We start from the raw sequence: 25,180 nt of genomic DNA on the forward strand, positions 1-25,180 counted from the left end.
ACTAGATTAATCATGATATGAGTAACACAGACTACTGAGGTTCTCTTTGCAGTGATTGGTGCATGTGATTAGAAACTAAAATCTATAAATTGGCCTCTAAAAGTTGTTAGTATGTGAACCGTTATTCCCGCTTCACAGATTTTTACCTTCTCTGGAATAATAAAAAAAAGAAGTGTAGGTAATGGAAGATTCTTGCCTTTAGAAGGAGCCCTAAGTTCACTTCTTCAGTGACAGCAAACAGCTGTTGGGAGAGCAGTGGAAGCTGGCAGCCTGGACACCTAGGTTAGACTTGTGCATGCTGGCACAGCTATTCCAAAATGCAAATAATCCAGACGTGGGATGTGCTGGGTGGTGGATGGGATGTGTCTGTGGAGTGGTTCCTGTGTGGACTGTAGGGGCAGCAGAGGTGATTATTAGTTGTAAAATTAGATCTCTAATTCTAGCTAAGGCTAAGCAAGACGAATCCTGCGTCAAGTGATAAGCTGCTATGTTAACTGCAGTCAGTTACTGCATCCAGGGTTTGGATTTGCACTTTTTGTAGTTGTTTCTTTTGCAAGCACTACAATAGACACTGTGTCCAAGCAGCTTATTTCTTCAGCAGAGTTCTGGAGGGTAGTGGGTGAATCTGGTGTTGATGGTATATGACAGTTGGATGGAAATTGTGAAGAACAGGGAAAGCTTGGGGAAATGGTTCGGTCTGACCTACAAAGCACCTGAATTTGTTAGCTTGCTGTGTTTCCTAGGTAGTGAAACATATTGCTATGTGGTTTCATAGGCTAAGGGGGTGTCTGAGTGCAGCATAGGTGCGTGAGAGCACATATGACTCCAGTTCCACTGAATTTCAGTCTAACATGTAGCTTCTACAGTTGCCTGTAGCACATGTCCAGTTGAAAAAGTATTAATAAACGAGTGTACTTAGCTGCTTGTATGGTTAGCTTCTTGCTCACAGGAATTGAGGCAGGCTTTCATATATCTATTCAAGGCACAGAAGAGCTCCTACTTCAGAAAGTGTGACCACAGAAATAAATCCAGTGTTCCTTTTCATGTTTCAGCTAGGTAGTATTTTGGTTTTGCCCTCTTCAGCTGAGGCTTTGCAGTGGTGAGAGCAGTGCATGCTTAGCTGCGTGAGCACAGTGAGATCTTCTGATACGAACACAAAAATGATTGTATGCAGAATGTACACTGGAGAGGAAACTGATTGCATCTTTACTGCAAATAGTCAGCTTTTTTCCACACTGAATCATGAGTTTACAGATGAACCATCTGAAAACAGAATTGCCCATCCTTTTTAAAGTAACAGCATAGGCCTTTTGCTAAGAGAATGCTTCAAGAACCATAAGTGAAACTGCTAAAAGAGGGGAGCTCTTGGTCTGTTTAACTGGTGGATTCCGGTTCATTGAATCTGTACAAGGAAAGATGCCTATTTTTTTTTCATCACTAACCAACCTTTGCATGAGAAGCAATAACTTAAGAGATTTAGCAAATATTGTAAGAGATTGGGAGCTTTTATTTAAGCAGCATCAATTGGTAAATATTAGCATTTTGCCCTTCCCTGCTCTGCATGGCTGCTGCTGGCCAGAACTTTGCAAGAAAGTAACATTCTGCATTGTGGGATTAAAAAAAAATTAAAAATGCTGAAGTCAGTTTTAAAAGGGAGGTAGAATGTTTGTTTGCAATGGTGAAATGATCCATAGGATTCTTTAATTTCTTTCCCAAATACAGGCTGTTCTTGCTTCAGAATGATTTCTGGGTTTGTTTTCTCCTTGTGACTTGCCTTACTGGTATATTGTAAGCACCGCAGGTGATTAACTGATTAACTAAGAAAATTACTGCAGACGGAGTGCTCTTGAAGGCTATGCCAACTTCCACTTATGGCACTTTGTTATTATCTATTTTGGGGCCTCTGAACTGCTAATGTGTTATCTATGCATATGTAATAGCAGCAGCTGTAACGAATACTTGCTTAGCATGTGGAATTTCAAAGCACTCTGGAGCATTTGAGTTCAGTGTTTCCAGAGGCAAATAAATTGAGCAGTCAGTCTGTGGTCATAGGCTGGAGTTAGGGAGGCAGACAGGTCAAAGTGGAAAAATCATGCAAAGATGGCCTTACGCAGGCATGAGCTATGTGGAGATCATGCTGGCAGCACAAATTCCATGGCATTTTTAATAATGAAAGTGAGAGATGTTAAATACTTTTGCATACAGTGGTAACAGTAGTGTCTCAGACATCTTGTGTCTGCTTAGTGGTGGTAGAAGCAGCTTGAGGTGGCCAGGCATTCAAATTCCGTTCAGGTCTCCTTTTCTAATGGGATATTCATATTTCATTCTGCTTTACTTGATTACCAGATACCTGGACATCTCAGCAGAGTAAGAGAGGTTCAAGGAATGTTCTGGGACTCTCTTACAGGAACCCCATTTGGCTTTCCAGTATATTTATATTTTTGTGTGAAATAGCTGAGGCTAACAGAAGCACTTAAATGTGGGCATAATTATTTGTTCTTTTCCAAACAATGCAATAGTGATCTACGTGAAATTTGGAAGGAGCAAGACTCGTGTACAGACATTTGAATTCTAATCAATTAAATGGCCATATGCTTTTGATAGAAAGAAAAAGTATTGCAGTGAGATGCTTTGTGATTCATATATGCAAGACCATAGAAAACATCCTAAAATTGTTATTAATACTAATACTAGACATTCTAGAAAACTATGTATGTTTTACTGGACTTTTTATTGGGCTCAAACTGTGATATTCTTCATAAATGTGTAGGCTTTTGGGGCAGAAATGCTGAGATCTCTTTGTTGGTACAGCTACAAAAGCCATCGTGAGCTCCTGACGTAACATTACTGGAAGCAGTGTGGGTCACAATCACCCTGTTACCTCCTTGGGCTGCTGCTTGCTTTTGCTTCATGTGTGTGGTTGGATGCATTCCTTCTCCAGCTCTGTCATCTGTAGAACTGAACTGAGAATGAGCTCTTCACAAACCGTCCATCCCTTTAATTCTTCCATGTCTGTTCTTTGTGAAGACGATGCTGACAGTGTAGCTTGATGGAGGAGTAAAAGGTTGTGACAGTTGGTATTACTTGCAGAAGTTATTCATGGGATGTGGAATTCTGTTGGTTGAAAGATGGCTTCAAAGGCTTTCTGCACCCCTAGGTGAATGAGTTAACTCAGGTGAACTTTTTCCCTCAAACTTCTTCTTGATTACAATGTATAGAAAAAGCCTCAAACTTTGTTGTTCCACGGAACACTTCTTGGTGAACACTTCTTTCTTTGTTCAGGTAAACAAGAATCAGACTGTCAAGTCAGTTGGGCAAGCTGATGACTTGTAGATACTGAAAGAGGCTAGTGATAGAACCACAGCATTTTGTCTGTTGATCAAACTAAAAGACACAACTTTTTTTTCTTTGTTAGGTAAATTAAATGTCAAATAAATGCACAGCCCTTGTTCAGCTGCATTTGTGTTCTTGCTTTCAGAACTGCTTTAAATCAATTTTCCATATAACTTATGTCATTGATTCTCTTCTAGTTCTGCCTATGACAACGTCAACAAAGTTCGAGTTGCTATAAAGAAAATCAGTCCCTTTGAGCATCAGACGTACTGCCAGAGAACTCTGAGAGAGATTAAGATCCTACTGCGCTTCAGGCATGAGAATATTATTGGAATAAATGATATTATCAGAGCTCCAACTATTGAACAAATGAAAGATGTGTATCCTTTCAAAGTCTGAAGTTATTCTGTGTACTTAGCGATGGTTTCCTCCTGCTCCGTTTTGATTATTTCTTCCTTTTCATCCTTCAGCTGACTGAGTTTTAATAAAAGTTAGTTTCTCTTGCAAATTGAAAGGGAAGTTCATAGTGTGTGTTCATTTTTATGGACACATAGATGGATTTGATATGCAGATGCACACTAGTTATGCTCGTTCTTTTTCAGGAAAAGAAAAAGATGTTAATTTCTGTCTTCCAAGGCAGAGCTCAACCCTGTAGAGATGATTCTATTTAGTCACTTAATCTCAGAACTGTATTTGCTTACAACTGCTTGCTTTGGGGAGAAAATGAAATGGCCAGACTCTGCTATGATTGTCTAAAATGTTCTTAATGGATGCATCTTGGGGAAAAAAAAGTAATAAAATAAAGCAAAACATGGTCCCCTGCCCTAGTCTGCAGTGCATGCTGCCTGTAAGAAGCTGTCCCAGCTGTGTGATCCAGTCTGCATGCCCAGAGGAGAGGATGGGAGCGCCCACCAGGAATGGCAACAGTAGTGCACAAAATCCTGTTTTGGTGACAAGTCATGGAACTACACCCCAAGGATTTTGCAGCCAAATTGAATTAAGGGAGAAGCAAATTTTACATAACTCATTCCTGGTAAAGCAGAACCCCCCAGAAACCCCCTCCACTTTCTTTAGGTTCATTCCAATCTTAAAAAAAAGCAACTATCTGACTGAAAATATTTGAATTTAGTTCTGGTGGGTGAAAAACTCTTGTGTTCAATGTACCCTAAAGAATCTGTAGTAAAGCATAGTAAGAGCTGAATATTTCAAGTGGAGAGGTGGCAGAGAAGACTCATCAGAAATTATCAGATCTTTTACCTTTATGCTTTTGTGCAACATGAAGCAAGTATCTCAGAATCTTGTTGCTCATTAAACTAAAAGCAGTTTTTGTTCCTTGGCAAGCAAGATAGGAATCTGATCATAGTAAGATTCCAGTAAAAATCAGGCTCTAACATAGAGAAATAGAGTTTTATGATGATTAATTTGAGGAGGACCACATGCTGGTGTCTCTTCATTCTGTAATGGGCTGCATCATGTAGCAGGATTGATTCGATTCAGAACTTGTAAAGCATGGATAAACTGCATAGTTTTCTGATTGTCGTAAAGCAGCAAGTAAGAGAGAAAGCTGTTAGAGAGGCTTCTTTGGGTACTGTGTGTTGGTATCTAACGTGGCACCACATTTGCTTTGCTGCCTTACATCTGATGCTTTACAGATACATTGTGCAAGACCTTATGGAGACAGATCTTTACAAGCTCTTAAAGACTCAACACCTCAGCAACGACCACATTTGTTATTTCCTTTACCAGATTCTGAGAGGCTTAAAATATATCCACTCAGCCAATGTGCTTCACCGTGACCTCAAACCTTCCAATTTGCTGCTTAACACCACTTGTGATCTCAAGGTTAGTTGCAGTTTCCTACAGATTTGGCTACCTGCTAGAGCCATGTTTTTTGTTACTGGTGTTTTGTTACTGGTGACTAAGGTGCGCTTTATCCTGGAAAGATTGCCAAATGTGATTTGGTTTCATACAATAGCTAAGATTTGAGTGAGAGCACAGCCTTACACTGCTTTAATAAATGCTTCGCTGTTTCCATCTGGAGGGTGACTTTGAAACAGCCTCTTTGGATCATGGAATGGTTTGGGCTGGAAGGGACTGTAAAGATACCTTCCATGGGCAGAGGGAATTTCCACTAGACCATGTTGCCTTGACCACTTCCAGGAAAGGGGCATCCACAGCTTCTCTGGGTAGCCTGTTCCGTGGCCTCATACTCACTCTTCTTCCTTACACATAACCTAAATCTAACTTCTTTAAGTTTAAAGCCTTTACCTCTTGTCCTGTTGTTACATACTCTTGTGAAAAGTCCCTCTCTGGCTTTCCTGTAGCTCTCCTTTAGGTATTAGAAGGCTATCATAAGGTCTTCCTGGAGTCGTCTCTTCTACAACCTCAGCACTTGCAACTTGTCTTCATGGGGGAGGTGTTTAGCCCTCTGATCACCTTTGTTGCCTTCTCTGCCCTCTCAAGCAGGTCCATGTCTTTATGTTGGGGGCTCTGGGGCTGAACACTACTCAATTAGTGAAAATGAAAGCTGGGTGGAATTCTGGAGCAGAATTGTGTTTACAGAGATGGTAAACTCAAAACTATGTGTATTTCAAGTCCTGATTTCTCGGTTTAAATGATTACTTTTTCATTGTTTGAGAAGGATTTGATGTTAGCAGGCAGCTAAAATGACATGTGAAAGTCAGTGCTGATCACGTGCACAATGATTACTCGGAGAGAGAGCGTTGCTGAGTTAAGTTTCCAGTGATGGGCTCTGTACTGGTTAATACTACAGAAGGATGATCACAGAGCTGTTATGATTCTTGCAAAATGTCTACTCAGTGCATTCAGTAAAGCAAAGAAAGTATGAAAAATTAGAACAGAAATAGAGACTAAACCAGAAAACATGCCCTTCTGTAGCTTTCTCTTGGGTGTGAGTCTTCAGTTCTGTGTGCTCAGTCACCACACTTCTCCCTGTGATACCCTTTTAGAGTGAGAAGACTTCAGGCTACTTCTCTCCATATCAGGAAGAACTGTTCAGCCTGGGACTTCTACTGGAACACAGTGCTTGAGGGAAAGAAAGAATACAATAAAGTCTGTTAAAATTGTTAGTGGCATCGAGAGAGTGAGTTGAGAACAGTTGCTCACTGTCTTTACCTGTTAAAAAGGCTGGAGAGGGGATGGAAGAAGCAGGAGGTGTGCACCGTGAAAGGACACAGAAGTTAAGTTGCAACATTGTTAAGCTGTGAAATTCAGTACACAGAGCCTTGAAGGTGTTGTAGAAAATTCAAAATGCCAAGTTAGTAGGGAAAAAAGCTTCTACCAAGTTGGAAGAAAGACTGCGTCTAGTTTAGTCTCATGCATGGAAGATATGAGAGACTCTGCAGCACTGGAGTGTTACACCTTACATATTTGCTGCTGATGGAGTGAGATTAGAGCTCACGGTGCTGTGATCTGATGTACAACTGTGTTTATTGCACCTAATTGTGCTTTAGTTTTTATTCCAGCTCTAGCTTTCTCATTAAAAACCCCACCAAACCCAACCAAGCAAGCCAAAATACCTTCTTCAAAATGTAAACCAGGTGGTGGCCATAGAATTGTCACAATTCCAAGAGAAGTCTGCTGTTCCTCTGCCGCTCTATTCTAAATGAGCAGTCTGCTGCACGTTCCCACTGCTACGTGTCAGCTTTTCCTGACGCATGGTATTGCTGGACTGGTAACTTCTGACTCTTGCTTTGAGATTTTAGCAGCTGTTATATCAGATCCCTTTAAGACATTAACCCCTTAATGTATGAAAGGAGTAAAATCTGTAACTGTGATGGAAGCAGGAAAGAACAGTTTGAGTGTAGCTCTGTTGTGTGCAACTAGAGGCAATAAAATAATGGAACACAGTGTTTTAACACAAGTAGGGTGGTCATGAAAAGGAAAGGGGCCGATTGTATGGCAAACGTCTACAGTGTGACCTTAGTGAGCACTGTTACCATTTGTCTGTGGGAGTTTAAAAGCAGTGTGCCATTGCTATATGAGCTCCCTAGTGCAGAGTAGTCTGCATGACAGAGCATCTGCCTTTTCATAACCCGAAGGGAGCTCTGGGCTTGTATTCATACCACATCTAAAGCTTAAACAACAGAATTGGAGAGAAAAGTAGATGTTAGGCCTTGCCTCATGAATGCTGAACTTGTACTAACTTGCTTCTTTTGGAGCCACTCTGCAAGCCTGTTGTCAGCTATACATACGTGTGCTTACAAAGCTGGTTGTTGTACATAAACACAAACCACGGCTTGCTGTGAAAGTCAACAACTGAAAGTCATGCTTTTGGAAGAAGGAAGATGGAAAGTTTGATCATCTTCAGTGGCAATATTGTTAGCTTCTTTCTATAATGGCATAAGGAGAGAGAGCTGTTGATCTTTTCTAGAGCTCAGAGTCCTAAGGGTTGTAACAACAACTCATTCTTCTCTCTTAAACATGATCTTGACCTGCATCATAAATTCCATTTCCAGGAAAGAAATGTCTGTGTCTGTAATGAGACAGTTTGTCTGTGAACCCTATAGCCTGTCCTAAGCAGCTGAAAGGCTCAGGGCAGAAGCTGTTTCAGTTTTCATAGGCTTTGCTACAGACTTAAATGTGACCTTAAATATGATTTACCACATAGTGGAAGTGCATAATTTGAATTAGCTACTGTCTCTTGTTACATATTTACAGTGAAAGATTAGATTTGGGAGTCCATGAAAACTACTACCTTGGAATCTCTCTTCAGTGAGACTTCTGGGTATTGAAGGTCTTGGTCCTCTCTTTAGCAGCCTGGCATCTTTTCCATGGACGAGACTAATGCATGCTGACGTGCTGCAGCCTGGAATAGACTCTAAGGTTCAACTGTTTAACAGCTGCCATAGTATTTTCAGAAGGTTTTCTGGTTATCTGCATCCAGCAGTTTGACCTATTTGCAGTTCTGTAAATACATAAACTCTCCCATGACCATATAATTTTCCTAAGCTAGTGGCACTGATATTTCAGAGAATGATGTCCCCATTATTTTAAACAGATTCTCAACTGGTATAATTGCAGTCTCTTCTGTGTGCCAGCTTACTTGAGCTGTGGGCCTGCTCCTGTGACTTGGTTAACACTCTAGCCAGTGTTATGTATAAGTTGTGCTTTGCTATGTACAAAGTGAACACTCCTAAGAATTAATAATTCTTGGATGTTTAGGAACTTGGATTTGAAATTGTGGTGACACAGGGGTTATTGAGAAAAACAGCAAGTCATACTGTTCCAGAATTTCAACAGTTACTTTATAGAGATGCAACTGTTTTAACTACATCTTATTAACAACTACAATTGGTGGAAGCATCTCCTTTTCCTTTTATACAAATGCACATGCACGCACAGACTGCTCACTGATACAGCTCCAGGTGTTTCAGTGCTCTTGGGTGTTGCTTCATTTGCTTAGTAGAGAGTCATATGTACATAAACCTCATACAGCTTCCCATCTGCTTGATAGCTTCATCCAATTTAAGCCACCTCTGTTTAAAGAAACCTAAAACAAACAAATGAAGACCATACCTGATACTGATTACAAGAACACTGTTTTCAAGAAGTGGAAGATGTAGCTATAGAGGTGTGCGGGAGACACAGGTGTAGAGGTGTGCTGGGGACACAGGTATAAAGGTATGCGGGGAACACAGGTGTAGAGGTATGCAGGGGACACAGGTGTAGAGGTGTGTGGGAGACACAGGTATGATGCTGGCATTTTATGTATTTTTTAGTAGGAAGTCACTCCTTGTCTCTTAGCATCTGTTTTATGTCTCCAAGTCATGAAGCACTGACTGACATACCTGGGTTTATGCAGGTTTTTATTCTCTGCAATGACAGAGGCAAAATGTTCTTGGCATTTTGATTGTCACTAGTTCCTTTTGCTTTAGTTCTGACTGAGAAGCCTACCTTCTGGTGTTTTGTCTTCTTCCAATTTTATTTGAACAGGCATCGTGGATTCACAGTTTACCTGCGCCCCCTCCCCCCCCCCAAATTAAGTAGCTGCTTTGTTCGGTGTGTTCTGTTGCCACAGGGCAAGGACTGTCTGCCCTCACCAGGGTACAGGCAATCTGTGCTTCATCGCTTGCACCAGGACTTCGCGCAGCTTCCCTTTTATTCTGCCTTGCAGTGCTCCTGGTCAGCTTTGCAGTTGGTGAGAACACTGCTAACAGCCAAAACCCTTTTTCTTGCAGCTTTTCTCACTTGATGCCTTTCTCACTAATGGTGTTTCTTCTTTTCTGCTTTACCTCTAGTCAGCAGGGGCTTTTTGTCATTGTAATGAGCTCTCTTTGTCATTAATTTTCCTTTCCATCCCATGTGCATTTTTTTACTTGAGTTGAGAGATTCACAGACACCTTCTGTAATTCAGTTCTTTGGACTATGGACTGGAGGGTGTCATCTTTTGTGTTAAGAGTTGCTTATGTGTAATGCTGTAATTCTGCACAAGTCTTATTGCCTGTAGTCTTTTCTAGCGGTTTTCTGAGGTTAGGAGGAAGAGATTACAACAATTTTGTCTGCCTGCATAATTATTTTCTGCAGTCCATCAAGCTGTCCTCCACAGTGTCTTTGCTTCTGTCTTTACAGCAGACCTTTCTGATTATTTGTACCGATTTGCTTTATGTAAGCTGCTAATTGCACACAAAGCAGCTGCTCTGTTTCTGTAGCCTGAGAAAACCTTGGCATGCTTAAGAGGGTTCTCTTTGAGTTTGTTTTCTAAGGATTGGGGGTTTAGGAGGTTTCTTAATATGTAGATGAAGTCAGAGGAGTCATCCTATGCAGTCTGATTTATTTCATCATTGCGTTTTCTTCAGTCCCTCTGTTTAACAGTCAGCTGTTGAATCTTGTCTCTCAGATGTAACTTTTGGTCAGCTGAATCCCCTCTTCCTTAAGGGATCTATCAGTCCTTTCACAGGCTGTCCCTCCAGGAGAACACAGGAGTGGGTTGCCAGGGTGCAAAGATTTCAGCGTTTTTGGTGGGATTGCCTGTTACAGTTTTCATTGACTACAACAAACTGTTACTTCTTTTCTATGTCCTCAGTGTACACAATTGGCTGTCAAAGGTTAAACTATGTAGAACATGCATCAGAGAAACCTCCTGACCATTCCCACCCCTGTGTTTTGAAGAGTACCCATTCTTTCATGCAAATGCACTTTGGGTGGAAATTGATAGTTACCATAAACTGGTATTTGTTGGGTGGTAGTGAGAGCACATGAGTGTGTCTAAACCATCACTCAACAAGCTTGCCATGTACCTTCTGGAAGGCAGGAAACGAACAGCAGCTGTACTCCAGCACACTCTCCAGGTGTTCGGCTCTGTCAGTTTTCCTCTGGAGGGAGGGCACTAAATAGCTCTGAAAGCCGTGGAGCTTCCTTACTGGAGCACAGATGAAAACACCTTTTCCTTTTTGTTGAACTCACTAGTCTAGATCAAAGTTTATTTTGCTTTTCACAGTCAGATAGAATGGTTTTCCTGATACAGGGTTGAGAGATATTTTCTTGTGCCTGTGCTTTTTTTTCCCAAGCTCATGCTTCCATCAGCAGCCTGTAATCTCTCCAGTCTACTGTTATCTTATGATTGCATAGGATGTTTCATGTGCAGAGATGCAGTTATCACGGGAGCTTTTGTAAAAATGGGTATTGAACTTGGCTGCCAATGTGTTGGTAATTTTGTGTTCTGGAAATCTTAATTTTTTTCCTTTTTCTGCTAATTTTCTAATAACAGATTGGAGCACACATACCTGGCAGAGAAGGTGCTGCTCAGTGAACTCAGAGACAGACAGAAACTGTGCACCAGGAGCATCTGTTTTCCCCAAACTGTTTATTCTTCCTGGCCTCTGCTTGGCTGAGTCAAATACGCTTTGTACTTAATCCAAAACACTGTTCTTAACCTCTGTGCAATTATTTGTTTCTATAAATAGAGCTGCCATCGGTGTGCCTGTAGGTGTCAGCACATGGCTTAGGGAAAGGGCAGCTGGCAGTGTTGTGGAGTTGGAAGCTGTGTGTCTCTAATATGCCTTCTTTTTTCTGTGTAATTTCTTTAAAACCAGATTTGTGACTTTGGACTGGCTCGTGTTGCAGATCCAGATCATGATCACACAGGATTCTTGACAGAATACGTGGCCACACGCTGGTACAGGGCTCCTGAAATCATGCTGAATTCTAAGGTAAGAACTGTTGTGCACTATTGTGGTGCCTCTGTTGTTGACTGGTTGCTTGAGTGCTGATTTTGCTCCCCACCACCCCCTTTCTGTGTTTTTAGGATCAGAACACACATGTAACAGATTTGCATTTGCAGCTTTACTGGCTTGTAACAAATTTCTGATTCCAGATACAGTTACTGGGTACTACAACTGAGTAGTTGAGCTTGAGATCTCATGTATACAGTTCCTTGCCAGTCATGAAGCTTTCTATCAAATGCTCCTCTGCAGAGCAGGGTGGAAGTACTAATAATGAGAGCATCTTACTGCTGCCTTCGTCAAGCCTTGCAAATACTGCCTTAGTATTATCTTGACAACTTGATTTAGGTTTAGAATGTGTAATGAGGGTGAATCTGACTCTGAAGGCATGTGATCTTTAGTTTATGTCAATCTTAATTGCATCCCCATAGTCTTAAGGAAGTCAGCCCTTTGGGTGTTTTTTTATGCTTGGAATTGTTCTTACACAGTCCCTGTGTGGTCACTAATGGGTAATGGGTTTCCTTCATAACCTTTGCATTAGTTTTTACAGCCAAACACTTGTTATCAAAATACATGGGACATCTGTGTCTGTGTTTCCTGCTCCTCAAAGGCTCTTGTTTCCGTGGGATTGCTGCTCCTTGGGCTGCTGGGTTTGATTTGTTGTGTCAATAGTCTGTACTTTTAGCTGAAGGTTTTCCCAGCTTCTCATGTTTTAAAGGTGTGTTTAGGCCATAAACAAAGGGTAGCTTACCCCTGCCTGTGGATATCTGCATACACTTGTCAGCAAGTCTTACAAGAAAATACTTTGTGTGGTTCTTAAAATGAACATCTTAATGTTTCCTGGCCTGTAGCCTGATTCTTTTAGAATTACTGTGCCTTGAAAACAAGCAATCAGGTGGTCAGGTCTGGAAAAGCCTGTGCCAAAGTGGCTGTGGATCCAGAAAAGTTACGAGCTGTTATGGGAAGCCCCTGGCTAACAAGAGGGAGCATGGTGGGCAGCAGCCCATGGGAGAGGAAGGCAAGGGAGCTTACAGGGCCAGGGGTTCTTGAGGTGAGCTCACCCCTGTGTTACCCTGTGCTTCTTTTCTTGGGGATGAAACAGGTTATCCATGCATGTGAACATATGGCAAATCTGTTCCGTTCTCCTGTAATTCCATTCACTGTTCTTGGCCTTCTCTTGACTTCATTACTGTTGTGATTTACAAGTCAGCTAACCAGCAGTCTGTTTTGCTTTTGCCCCTTTGCTGAAGGCTGCTTACTTTATGTGGTGTCTGACCCTACAAAGACCAAGATGGCTTTCTTCACGTGTGTTTAGCTTACTGTGAGGAGCCATGGAATTGAGAACTGCTTGTTTCCAAAATCCATTGGGTTTGCTATAAAACTGGGGAGTACTACAAATTTTCCTGTTGGTGATATGTTTAGCTGCACTTAAAGAGTCCTTTTGGGAAAGCATATCTGACATATGTCTGTCCTTGCCACCCCTTTGAAGCAGTGTTTTGATCCACAGTTCTTAATGACTTCACTCTGTACAGAAAAGCCAGCCAGCATGAACAAGCATGCCTCATCAAACAAGGTTTCTCTGCATGCACTTTGACAGTTTGCTACAGCAACATGTTGCTGCCATCATGCACAAATTTGCTTTATTTGCAGGGTTACACCAAGTCTATTGACATCTGGTCAGTGGGCTGTATTCTGGCTGAGATGCTCTCCAACAGACCTATCTTTCCAGGAAAACACTACCTTGACCAACTTAACCATATCCTTGGTAAGCTTCTAAGGAAGTGGCACTTCCACATCCATCTGTCTCTCCCCATCTTTTCCACCAGCAGGACTGGTCTTGGTTGCTCATTTTTTCCTCTCGTTGGTCAGTGGGTAACGTATGGATCCGTAGGTGTATCATCTGTTCCCTGTGGGTATTTCTGCAGTGATTTCTGTAACAGATCAGCGATCTGGGGGCTAGCTAGAGGGAATGTAGCAATTTATTCACTGTATCAGCACAGACATGGTAAAAATATACTAGTAGGTGCAGGTGATGTTTTTAACCGCTTCTGGAGACACACCTCTTAATTTGATCTTTTAAACAGGTTACAGTCCTCAAATGCATTTGTTTATTAACAAGAAAAGAATAACCTAAACCTTTTTACTAAAGGCTTCTAAAAAATTCTGAAGTCTTTTCTACTCTTGGTCTGAAATCCTAATATTGAGTTTTAGCAAATGTGATGTAAACGTTTTAATGTGCACTGTTTGCATTTTATTTCTCTTAGGTATACTTGGATCCCCTTCCCAAGAAGATTTGAATTGTATAATAAATTTAAAGGCCAGAAACTACTTGCTTTCCCTACCACACAAAAACAAGGTACCATGGAACAGGCTGTTTCCAAATGCTGACCCCAAAGGTATTTTATGCTCTATTACATTGTATCAGAAAACAGTGGCAGGGTGGGGGTTTTTGAAGCCACCCTAAGAATTTAGCTGTATCTATGTTGGAAATAGAATGTGCAGGCTCCTTTAAAGGGCAGTATAAATCCAACATCATAATAAACCAGCATGAAACTCTCACACTGGCTTATCTTTTTAAAGCCATTTGTAGTAACTCTGAGGTTGTGGTGTGGTGTTTGGTCTTTAATTTACATGTAAATCCTGATTGTTGTCTTTGGAAGCAGGAAGCCTTACTGTAGTGCTGAATAGGTGTTGGAATTCGATGTAGGCATTAGCACAACTTGAACTCTGCTTCTAAAATCAGATAGGAGATAGTTACTTCTTGCTGAGCTCTGTGTAGTCTGTGCAAGACTGTGTCAGTGCTAGATCTGTTGAAAATGTCGATTCTGTCTCTAGGCAGTATGAAAGATGAAAATTTAATAGGTTAAAAAATTCAGTTCTAAGTGGAGCAAAAGTTAGAAAAGCAGGGAATGTTGTAGTTGTTGCCTTTAACAAGGCTTTGGTAGAAGGCAAATATGATTTTGTTTTGCTAGGTATTAATAGCTATTATCTTACCTTTTAAACTGTGCTTCAGGCAGTTTCAGAGTGGTTGTATTCCCAGTGCAGTGCTCTCCTACCTGCTCTGACAATTCATAAGTCACTTATTTTTAAACTGAGATGACAATTTACTCTTAGCGAATATGTTCAGGCCCTGCACTAGCATGTAAAAGCTGATTCCTGCAGATGGAACTGTGTAGAGCTGATTATCCTCATCATTGAGAGAAACAGCAGTCATTTATTCTGCTTTTATAATAGTGCTTATCAATGTGAGAATCTCACTGTGGGCTTCTGACAGCTCCAATTGTAGCGATGCTGACACGCGTAGCGGCTCGGGAACATGCCGTTCGCGTGACTTGTGCAACACCTTCTCAGCTCCATCTTCAGAGCAGCTTTGACAGAGCAGTTTTTCAGAAAGCTGTTTGTCAATCATTTGGGTGAAAAGCTTTGTGCACAACGTGCTCCAGCATGGAGGGAGCATGTGAGCTGACAGCACCGAGAAAGCTGCACCACAATATTTAATGTTAATCACTGCGCAAGTTTGCAGCTTTCCTAGGCTGCCATTGAGCGCAGCAGTGAGGTCTGTCTCTTCTGCAGTGCTTGGTGGGCATCTCAGCCTGATGCAAACCTACAACTGCTTCGCTGCAGGAGGAAGTCTCTTTAAAGTTCTCTGTCATAAATGATGTGGTGGGGAGAAGAAACAGAATGGAATTTAGAGCTTTTTGCTACGGTAATCCTTGGAAAAGAAAAATGTGCTCTGATCAGAGTAGCTGAACAATTGCAGTAGTTCTGACTTGTAACAGTTGTTCAGGATTCCATCAGACCTCTCTCTGTCTTACTGGATCTTCAAGTTCTCCATGGATTCCTTACAAGTTGTCTTCCAACAGATTTTGCCTGAATCTATGAATATTCATACACTTGCATTTAGCTGAAGAGTGTCTTCTGTGCTGCTAGTTACGCTGGAATAGTTCACTGTGATGAACTGGGACTCCTCATGACTTCTGGATGACATCTTTGTCAGTAAACAGCCAAGTTTTCAGAACAGGAGCATGTTATGGAGTACTTACTCATTTCAGAAAAGCTCTGTCTTGGTTTGGTTTTTTGGCACAAAAATCCAAAGCATCTGAGTGAAGAAAAATCCTGATCTGTTGAATTTCTGCTGTAGCTAAGACCAGATTGTAGCACAGGGTTCTGCACATTTCGCCACACGCTCTGATGCTGAGGAGCCTTTGAAAGGGAGCACATCCATTGGACTGTGCCAAAGGGAATGCTGAGAGAATAGGCAGGTGAAGATGCTCTGCCCAGGTTAGGAGGCAATCTGCTGCTTCTGTTACTGCTGCAGCTGGGGAGTTCCAGATGTGAACTGAAATTAGGGCAGCAAGTGTTTTCTCTGTGATACCAGTGTTTATAGCACTTTGTACCTCGGAGTCTGTATTAAAGTCTTGCTCACTTTTTTTCCTCTTAGCACTTGATTTGTTGGATAAAATGTTGACCTTTAATCCTCATAAGCGGATTGAAGTGGAGCAAGCTTTAGCCCATCCATATCTGGAGCAGTATTATGATCCAAGTGATGAGGTAAAGATGTTGTTCAAATGTAAAACTTGATTAAATGATACAACAAAGTATTTTCCTCCTTAGTTTAAGAGCAGTGTTTCTTTTGCTCTAGTGGAGACAAAGGTTGAATTGCTTCAATTTGCCAACATGTTGTATTTCTTCTGGTACAACATTCTGGAGGCACAACACAATCAGTAGATGCTAAGGTGTTCTTTCCTGAAAATGCATCTTCTCAGCTCGCTGCCAGCCTGTTTTATGATGTTACATAAAGGAGAGGAGTAACTGAGTTTGCCACCAGGTTAAATGTGTACAGCCCCCTGGTCTGAATTCCCTGGAGTTTAGAGTACAGTTCTGATGAGATTCCATTTACTTTTGGGAAAGCCAGGCAGATGGAAATAAGCTAATTCTTCCTAAGGGATAGTCCTGTTTATTCTGAGAAATACAAATGGTTTAGATAATGATTCTTCAGATAGATGGTAAAGTTGTGAGCCCTTTAACAAATAGTTTAACTTGTGGTTTAGATTTCAGGACCTGATTGCTAGGATTTGATTGGATAAACTAAAGTATAAAGCACACAAAGGACTAACAGAAGCCCATTTTCAGATTTGCACCCTGTACAGGCTCCATAAAGTTCAGCTGAGCAGTAGTATTTAGGAAGGTAACAATGTGTCTTTCTATTCTTTAGCCTGTAGCTGAAGCACCCTTCAAGTTTGACATGGAGTTGGATGACTTGCCGAAGGAAAAGCTGAAAGAACTGATTTTTGAGGAAACTGCTAGATTCCAGCCAGGATATCGATCTTAAGTTGTGCATAGGTAAAGTGACAGCAATTCCACAGCACCTGGGCAAGGGGAAGAATTGGGGAACTTTGTTCCCACTAGTGAGATGTAGAACTTAACCTTTCCTATGGGTACAGTAAGGAGCTGTGAGAGGGCAGCTTTGTGCTTAGACATTTGACCTCAGACCTCTTCTGCTGTGAAGAAAAGATCAGTTTTGTTTACAGCACTGAACTGCCTACAGGGAATCTGAACAATTGCTTGAGCTATTTACCTTTTATGCCACATTTAAGGAATAGGAATTACACTTCTAAAGCTAATGAAACACAAAGTTTATTCAGAAAGCAATTTAAGGGCACAGTGTTCTTCATATATTACAGACTAGTTTGTAACATGGCTTCAAATGCTTTAAAAAAATCTCTTCCTAAAATGTCATGTACAAAGGAGATATCTCTCAAATCGTTTTAATGGGGAAGAAAACCCCTTGAAGCTTCAGTAGGATTTCACTTCAGTTTTAGGTGCCTCTGGAGTAGTGTGAGTAAATAATCCTTAGCAACATAGAATGGTTTGGAAGTGACCTTTCAAGATCATCTAGTCCACCCCCATTGCAGGAAGTAGGGATATATTCCTTGTCCACCCTGACCTGGAATGGTTCCATGCATGGCAGGTTTAACCCTTCTCTGGGCAATCTCTGCCAGTGTCTTGCCACTTTCATGGTAAAATACTTCCTCCTTGTACCTAGTCTTAGGAAACCTCTATGACACCAATGGTTCAAAGCATCAACCTTTTGTGTCTGGAAAACAACCAGAAGAGGATGGCCTTATCTAGGTAGCCTGGTTTATGGCTTAAAAGTAGTTCCTGTGCAATTCTGCAGCCATAGCAGTCTACAGCTACATTTTTTTCCTGACTTTCCAGCAGAAAGGTTAAGTTTTGAGCCACTGAAGTTCTTCACCTCGAGAAAACCATCAAAGAAAGAAAGAGAGTAACAAAAACGCCCAACATGTGAAACACAGATTTTACTTAGTGTGACTCCTGTTGCCACTGGCTTCATTACTCAAATATATAGACGTTCATAGGTTAAGTCATTTGATCTTTAGAAGCACTGTATTTGGGTTATTATTAATATAATGCCAAGATCTGACATTATATTAATAATTCAGAGTTAGGTAAATCTGAGGTTTGCACATGCAGCACCTAAACTGTTAGCTGAACATTGCAGAGAGGCAGACCTGGGACACAAAACCAGGCATGATGCTTGTTTCCTCTCTGCTCTTCTATAGGCATTCTGTACAAGAGGCTCTGTCAGAAGAAAATTACATCAATTTTCAGGAGTAAGATGAAAACTGTTATTGACAGGCCATAATGGGAAGGCAAGAAGAGCAAATATCTGACTTTATAGTAAATAATAGTATATGAACTCTGCTGCTTGCCTCTTTGCCGTGCTTACCTAGGTTGTACTAGGGATTAAGGGGTAAAGGGATTAGGGATAGGAGACATCAGCGATCCAGCACTAACAGGAATTTCTGGTTTGCTAAAAACATTACCTTTAGATGATAATGAATCCTCAGTACTGTACTTAACCCAAAACTCTGCTGCTGGCAGTTTGCCCTGGTCACCTGTGGTTAGAATTATGACAGTTGTTAGCTATTCACATCTCCGCAGTGTAAACATCAGTCGCTGGCGTCCTAGTGAAGGTCAGTCCACAGGAGCTGGCTTAAAAGAGACAGTAACAGCCTCTTCCCTGTGTGCTTCTGCTCCCCTGAACACCCCCTGGACTCTATCAGCTAGCTCTTCTCAGGGGGTTTAGTTCTTGAGATTCAGAATTTCCCCCTTGGCTGTAGTTTCTGGAATTGAGAAGCAATGCAAAGAAAACTCGACCTTCACATAACCAGTTAACATACTTAATCAGTTACGGTTAATCTTCCTAATATTTTGAAGATTTAATCAATAATTCAAAATATAATGTACTGATAGTCACTGTCTCTGGCTCTTTTCTTTTTACCATATATTGGTACTGCTGTCTGTGGTAAACATAGCATCCATAAAGCTTAGGAGTAGGAAAGCATGCATGGGTGGAAGGGTGATGTTAAAACTTTCTTCACTGAAATATGTCTCTGCTCTTTTTTGTAGGACAAGGACTTAAAGGACTGGGCATGCTCAAACGTTGCTGTTCCTCTTCCCAGTTCTTTATTGTTGGTCATGTCTTGTGGCCTCTCTCAGCTTATCCACTAACTCCTTTGAGCCATTCAGGAGGGCAGTTCCTGGTAGTTTTGGCTTTTCATGCTTTCAATGAATCTTTTAAGCCTGAAGAATTGTAATTGACACTCCTGTGCTAATGCCCATTGTTGACCTGTTGCAGTACTGTACTGTAAGTGCACCTACTGCTGGCCGTGTTTTAACTGCTTGCTTTCTGGTTTGAAAGATGCAGTGGTTCCTTTCACTCCTGGATCAATATCCAAGAAGAGAATTCATTAACCTCTGAGAAGTTTACACCATGAACTATGTTTTTCTGACTTTACTGAAGTCGCTGGCATTTTTTTTTTTAGAAAAGCTACTATTCAGGGCACTTTAAGTCAGTGACATCCCAGATTTTGTTTGCACTTCCTTTTTTTAACTAGAAATGGTTAGCATCCAGCGGAGCTGATACCATTATGCTATGGATTACAGCATAAGTCGTGTTCATGTTAATCTTGCTTATGCACTTGTTTGGGTGTCCTGTGCTGTACACGCAGGTATTCTCTACAGTGTGAGAACCACATAGGAACCCAAATCAGTTGAGTTCATCTAGATACATCCTTCCATGCATTGACAAAATTCGTTCCTTTTTCTCCCTGCCTTTTCTAAAAGAGATCATTTAAAGTTTAACCACGTTGGAGGCATAGTACTTCCAAAGTTCATCCCGTGTAGTAGTGCTTATAGGACTTGTGCAAAGAGGACGAGCGGCAGCTTGCCAACCGCTGTTTACTCGCCCTGCGGTGGAAGATTAACAAAGAACATAGTGGCATCATGACCCAGTGGGGAATGCTTTTCTCTGCGGAAGGCATCCGTATGAGCTGGCAAGCGAGAAACCAAAATACACTGTTAATAAACTCAGTCTGCATCCTGCATACCAATGAAATGCTTCAAATGAGGATTGGTAGTTTTAACATTTGAATCTAATCACTGACGGTCAGAATTCTTGCAGAGAGGAACACTGCATCTTTAAATGAGAAAGTTTGATTTTACTTTTGCTCCTACAGCATGTCAGCATCTCAAGTTCATTTCTTGCAACCTACACTATGGTGATTTGTAATCAAGCCTCCATGAGCTCGTGACATGAAGTACTGTTCTGTTGTCAAGTACTATCAAACTTTTCTGATAATGCTGAGTTAGGACAACCAAACAAAGCTAGCACTAAATAACGTTTAAAATTGTATACCTTTTAATGATCTTTTCAAGTATTTGTTACTGAAATTGTATAATGTGGAGTTTACTAGGTGTTATGTTCCAGTGCAGTGCCTCCTTTTCTTTCCCCACTGCTCTCTGTGGTGAGAAATTTGCCTTGTTTAAAATAATTACTGTGCCCTCGCATGACTGTTAAAGCTTTCTGTGCAAAGATGATTGTCTAAGTGCCACATGCCTATGATTGAGAAAAAAAATAATCTATTGTTACCTCTGAGTTGTGTTCAACTGAAATGCTATTCAACAAATAACTTAGGAAAAAATAGTTCTATTTTTAGCTTTTCATATCTCTGCTGTCTCTTTTCTCATTTTATTTTGGCAGCAGTGAAGAATGGATTGTATAAAGACTGCTTGCTAATATGAACAAAATGCACTTGTAATTCCTGGAAATAAATTTAAATCTTATATCTTCACATTAACATTAAGAATTAGTTTTTGGTTTCCTCTTGGGTAATGTGTTTGAATGGAAATCAGGTTCAACTGCTACTGTAGTATTTAAGGATGCTTGCTGGTTAATAACTCCAGGCTTCCTCATACCATTTAGTCTGCTCTTCAAAGAAATCTAGAAAGCCATTAACTTAGACTTCTATAGATAAAGGTGCTTACAAGATTCCATTTAAACGTTTTCTTTTTCCTCTAGTTTTAGCATTAGTCTGCCAAAATGGATTTTTTAATAAGCAGAGGTTCACCATTCAAAGGCATTTTCTATCAGGAAGTTCCTGTGGTACATAAACCTCTGTTGTGGGGAACACACTTGGGAGCATTGTCAGGACGCTGCACGAGAGATCACTGAGTGGAGGTATGGAAGCTATGCTAAAAACATTTCTACAGAAATATGCACTTGACTGTTGATCCCAGTGTGGCAATGTCTCTGGGCATTTCTGCACGTCCATACCAAAAGGCTTTTCTCATCACTTTGGAAATATTACTAGAATCTCTGCTTCTTGTACGATCATGGCTGCTACAGGAATCATTGCTGGCACGGTTGGAATGACGACTGTTACTGAATCAGTTTGTAACACCTCTCTTCTAAGTTACTAAGGAAGAACTTTGGCAGCTTCACCCTTCTTTTTCCCAGTTCTTTTTTTTTCATGCTTTGGTTAATTTGGGATTTCTGGGGAGGTGTAGACCTACCCTTGCATTGTTTCTCCAAGTGAGAAGCCGAGGGTTTGCTTTACCTAACATCTGGTGCTTTCAGGCTTTCTTCCTTCGCTGTTCCTGCTGAACCCGATTGGCATCCATCAGTACCAGTAACCACATTCATCAGCCTTTTACTGACTCCAGTGCACGTCCCTGGGTTACATTTGTTGATGCATCAAACACAGAAGCTTTTTTTTTTTAGTCAGATTTTGAAAATGGTTTAAAAGAAGGTGCCTATAACAACACTGTGTTAGGTCAATGATTTCAGCATTTCACTTTGATTTTTGGGTTTGGGTTTTTTTTGTTGTTGTTCTTTACATAGGGTTTATATTTGCGAGCAGAGAACAGCAACTCTTAATCAAGTAACATGCATATTTCATGGTAAAGGTGTTTTGGGAATAAGGAGTGTAAACAGTTCACTGTCGGAAACATTCCAACCTTGCAGCTGAAAAAAAAAGATATGCAAACATCAGATTCTCATGGATGCTTTGGCAGATGAGCATCTTCCTCTGCTGTCCTGACTGTCGCCAGACTCTTCCTGATCAATACCACGTTCTATCAGATCTGAAGTGTACAACACACTACATGGGCTGAGCGGTGTAGTGGCACCAGGAGCTTGCAGGAGTGGCAGTGGTGACATAACTGGGCAGTGGCCAGACAGAACCCGAGGAGCTGAGCTTGGTTTTCCTTGCAGAGTGAGAAAAATAATGAGAAGAAAAACCCTGTAATATGCTACAATATATTTATACCATGTCCAGGTTGTTTGCTGAGCAACTGTACCATAGAGTTAAACTTTATTAATATATATTTGCTTATGTTAGTGTAGCTTATATAGTCCTTGATTATTGATAAATTTATTGTGTTGTTCCAGCACAGTGATATGGTATAAATATAGGTCTATACATACACACCATGTACTGATGAATTGGGTCCCTCGCATAGTACTTTTATATTTGTACAGCAATGTCTTCAAGCAATCCCAGATTTTAGGGGAGATATTTTTGTAAATGCAGTGGTTTAAACAAACAAAAAAAGTCCAATCCTTTTACTAAGTTTTAAATACATTTGTGGTTCAAAATGGTATAGTTAACAATTGAAATCAAGACACTAAATTAGTGAAAAGTGCACATTAGTTAAGTGAAGCTTACAGTGGTTTTTGTAGCATGTGCTGTAATCAGACTAAGTGAAACATTGGAGGAAGTGTAAAAGTTGGGCTACCTTTGTAAATCTATAACAAAGTTCTAAAGGTTGCAGCTGGTTTACTTACTATTGTTGCCTTTTCTTGTGTTGTATCAGTGTAGAGCACTCAAAATACTCAAAACTGCTTTGTCTTTGCTTTGTACTGTTGGTGCCTTCTTAGTCATGTACCCTACAAGTCCTGCATAGCTAATTTAGTTATTGGTAAGTTTAAAAGAATACAAATAAAAGCTTAAAAAAGGCAAAGAAAGATTTTATAAAAAGAAAAAAAAACCAGGTAAAAAAAGGAATCATTTTCTGTATGTTCTTATTCATTGTAACAATTAAACGTTTCTATTGTGACAGATTTGTGATTTGGTTCATCTGTATAGATCAGTTGTAAGTAGCAAAGGTTTATATTTCATCTTATTCTTTTGATGTTGTAAAACGTACGTGGGTTTCTTTTTTAAATCAGGTAACTTAATGTTCTGTTTTGGGTTTGGCATCTGAATCTTGTACAAACAAATGCAAAGAAAATCATTAAATCGTGTCCCTGTATTACCAAATCAGCATAGTACTGTGCATGTATAGAGTGACTGGCATTGGGGTTTGAAGCGAGCCACGGGCGCACCCGCGGGCGTCACATCAGCCGCGCTGAACGGTGACTGTTGCTGGAGCGCTGCAGTAGCGAGCAGCCTACATGTGAATATCGCTCCACCCTGTGACTCGGCCAGCTGGACATCAAATTAGAGGAGCCATCTAAAAAACCACAAGTGAAGTTTACAGACAGGCAGAAGTGTTGTGTTTTTAGTGCGGGAAGGCTATGACATCATCAATATTTTGAAGTGTGAGCAGAGATTCCAGCGGTACCTAAAGAGTCGCAGGCTTTTTGCCACTCTGTGATGCTGTTCCCAGCAATTCTTGCAAACAGTGGCTTAAGCAATCCTTAGAGACCAAATGGCTTCATCCTTCTGCAGAAAGGTTCTTACTGGGCCAAGGATTGGGAATGTGAGTTCTGGGAGAGATGCAAGTAAGCTTATATCACTGTCATGGGCTTTCCATGGGTTTCTTTTGTTTATTATTATCTGTTGTGTTTCTAGCCTAAAATCAGACTGTGCCAAAGAAGTGAACTCTTAAAAGGTGTGGTTTGCTAATGGCAGCTAGAAACTTCTCTGATATGAAGGCACAGAAAAAGTGACCTGAAAGTAAAGAGAGCTCAGCTGTAACTGACAAGTCTGGAACAACTCTGAGAAATGGCTTGTCACAATTCATCTCTCCATCTCCTCTTTGACTTTCACAGCAGAGCATGTTTGATTTTGGTTGTTTTGTTTCCTCCAAAAACATCACAAAATTTGACTTTTGCCAGAGATAGGTTTGTGCATGTTCTCACTTTTCTGTGGACTGGAGCTGCCTCTTGCTTTCCTTGTTCCCGCTGGCAGAATGCTGTGCTTCAGTGAGTCACTTCAGGTGTGACTACACTACAGCCTATCTCAGTGGAGGTTTTGACAAGCCACTGATTAACTTAATGCTGCTGTAGTCCTTGTTGAAGTAGAGTTAGTTTGAAATGCCACATCCACTTCCTTTATTTCCCTAGAGCTGGTCAGTGATCCTCTCCATGGCAAGCTTCAAGTATAGTTACAGTCTTGAACTGTTGAAGTCAGAGATGGGCACTTGCGCCTGGGTACAGGCTCATGGTTTATGTGGCCTATTTCAGTGCCTCCTGGGTGCTGTGGAGGCTTAAGCTGCCTGTGCTGGGGCAGCTGGTGCACACAAACACTCTGGAAGGCATCTGAGGAACTCCTTTAGGGTAAAGCTGTGTTCTTGGAAGAGAGAGTAGTGTAAGTTTGATGGCATCAAGCTTTGTAGAGCTCTATCCCCAGGACTGCAGACCAAAGACGCCAGCTTCTGTGCTGTGCACAGTTCTTTTGCGCTTGTTCTTTCTACTACATGGCGTATATGTAATGTTTGATTAGCTTAAAGAGTGAGGAAACCATTTGAGGCACATGAAAGACTCGGGAACTTCACATCGCTATGTGCCATGTCCTGTTGATGGTGATACTGCTCTGATGCATCTGCACCACTCGTGAAACTTCAGCAAGTTGTAGAGCTTCAACTCTGGTTGCAGAGGCAGCTCTGATGAAGCAGCAGACCATGCTGGTGCTTAGGTGCAAAAGGTGGCCAGTGTTCTCATCTCCCATCAGAGATATGGTCCCAGTAATGCTCATGTGAAGGCTAACCTTGAGAACTAGGTGCCAAAACTGTTCTCTAACCCCTCTTTCCTCTTTATGAGTTACTCACATTGATGACTTTCCTTCAGATGTTTCTCAGATCCCTGCCTGGTTTCTCAGTGTATCTTGCTATTGATCATTTGCTTTTCTCTTTGTCTTCCTACTCAAACTGAGTCTAAACAAGTTCCAGTTGTTCCAAAAACCTTCTATAGCATTTGTAAGCTTTTTGCTGGCAGCAGATTACTGATCCCCTTGGTTAAACCAGTGAAGAGGTAAGCCTGACAGCTGGAAGGTCTCCTGAGCCTCTTCCTGTGGGAAGCCCAGCATGTGACCTGCTAAGCATGGGATTTCTGGGAAGATGATACAAAAATAGAC

The 25,180-nt window shown here is 41.1% G+C and overlaps 1 protein-coding gene across 1 annotated transcript in view; it reads left to right on the forward strand.

The window, feature by feature from the left end:
* Window positions 1-23,143, forward strand: part of MAPK1 (mitogen-activated protein kinase 1) — a 35,011-nt gene extending 11,868 nt beyond the window's left edge. Inside the window, exons 2-9 of the mRNA XM_064168769.1 lie at window positions 3,531-3,713; window positions 4,986-5,175; window positions 11,388-11,504; window positions 13,167-13,281; window positions 13,781-13,912; window positions 15,958-16,067; window positions 16,732-16,859; window positions 18,951-23,143. Coding sequence (XP_064024839.1) covers window positions 3,531-3,713; window positions 4,986-5,175; window positions 11,388-11,504; window positions 13,167-13,281; window positions 13,781-13,912; window positions 15,958-16,067; window positions 16,732-16,848 — 964 coding nt within the window. The 3' untranslated portion in view covers window positions 16,849-16,859; window positions 18,951-23,143. The remainder of the gene's footprint in view (window positions 1-3,530; window positions 3,714-4,985; window positions 5,176-11,387; window positions 11,505-13,166; window positions 13,282-13,780; window positions 13,913-15,957; window positions 16,068-16,731; window positions 16,860-18,950) is intronic.
* The last annotated feature ends 2,037 nt before the right edge of the window (window positions 23,144-25,180 follow it).

Source organism: Pogoniulus pusillus, chromosome 30 (genome assembly GCF_015220805.1).
Source record: "Pogoniulus pusillus isolate bPogPus1 chromosome 30, bPogPus1.pri, whole genome shotgun sequence".
NCBI lineage: Eukaryota > Metazoa > Chordata > Aves > Piciformes > Lybiidae > Pogoniulus > Pogoniulus pusillus.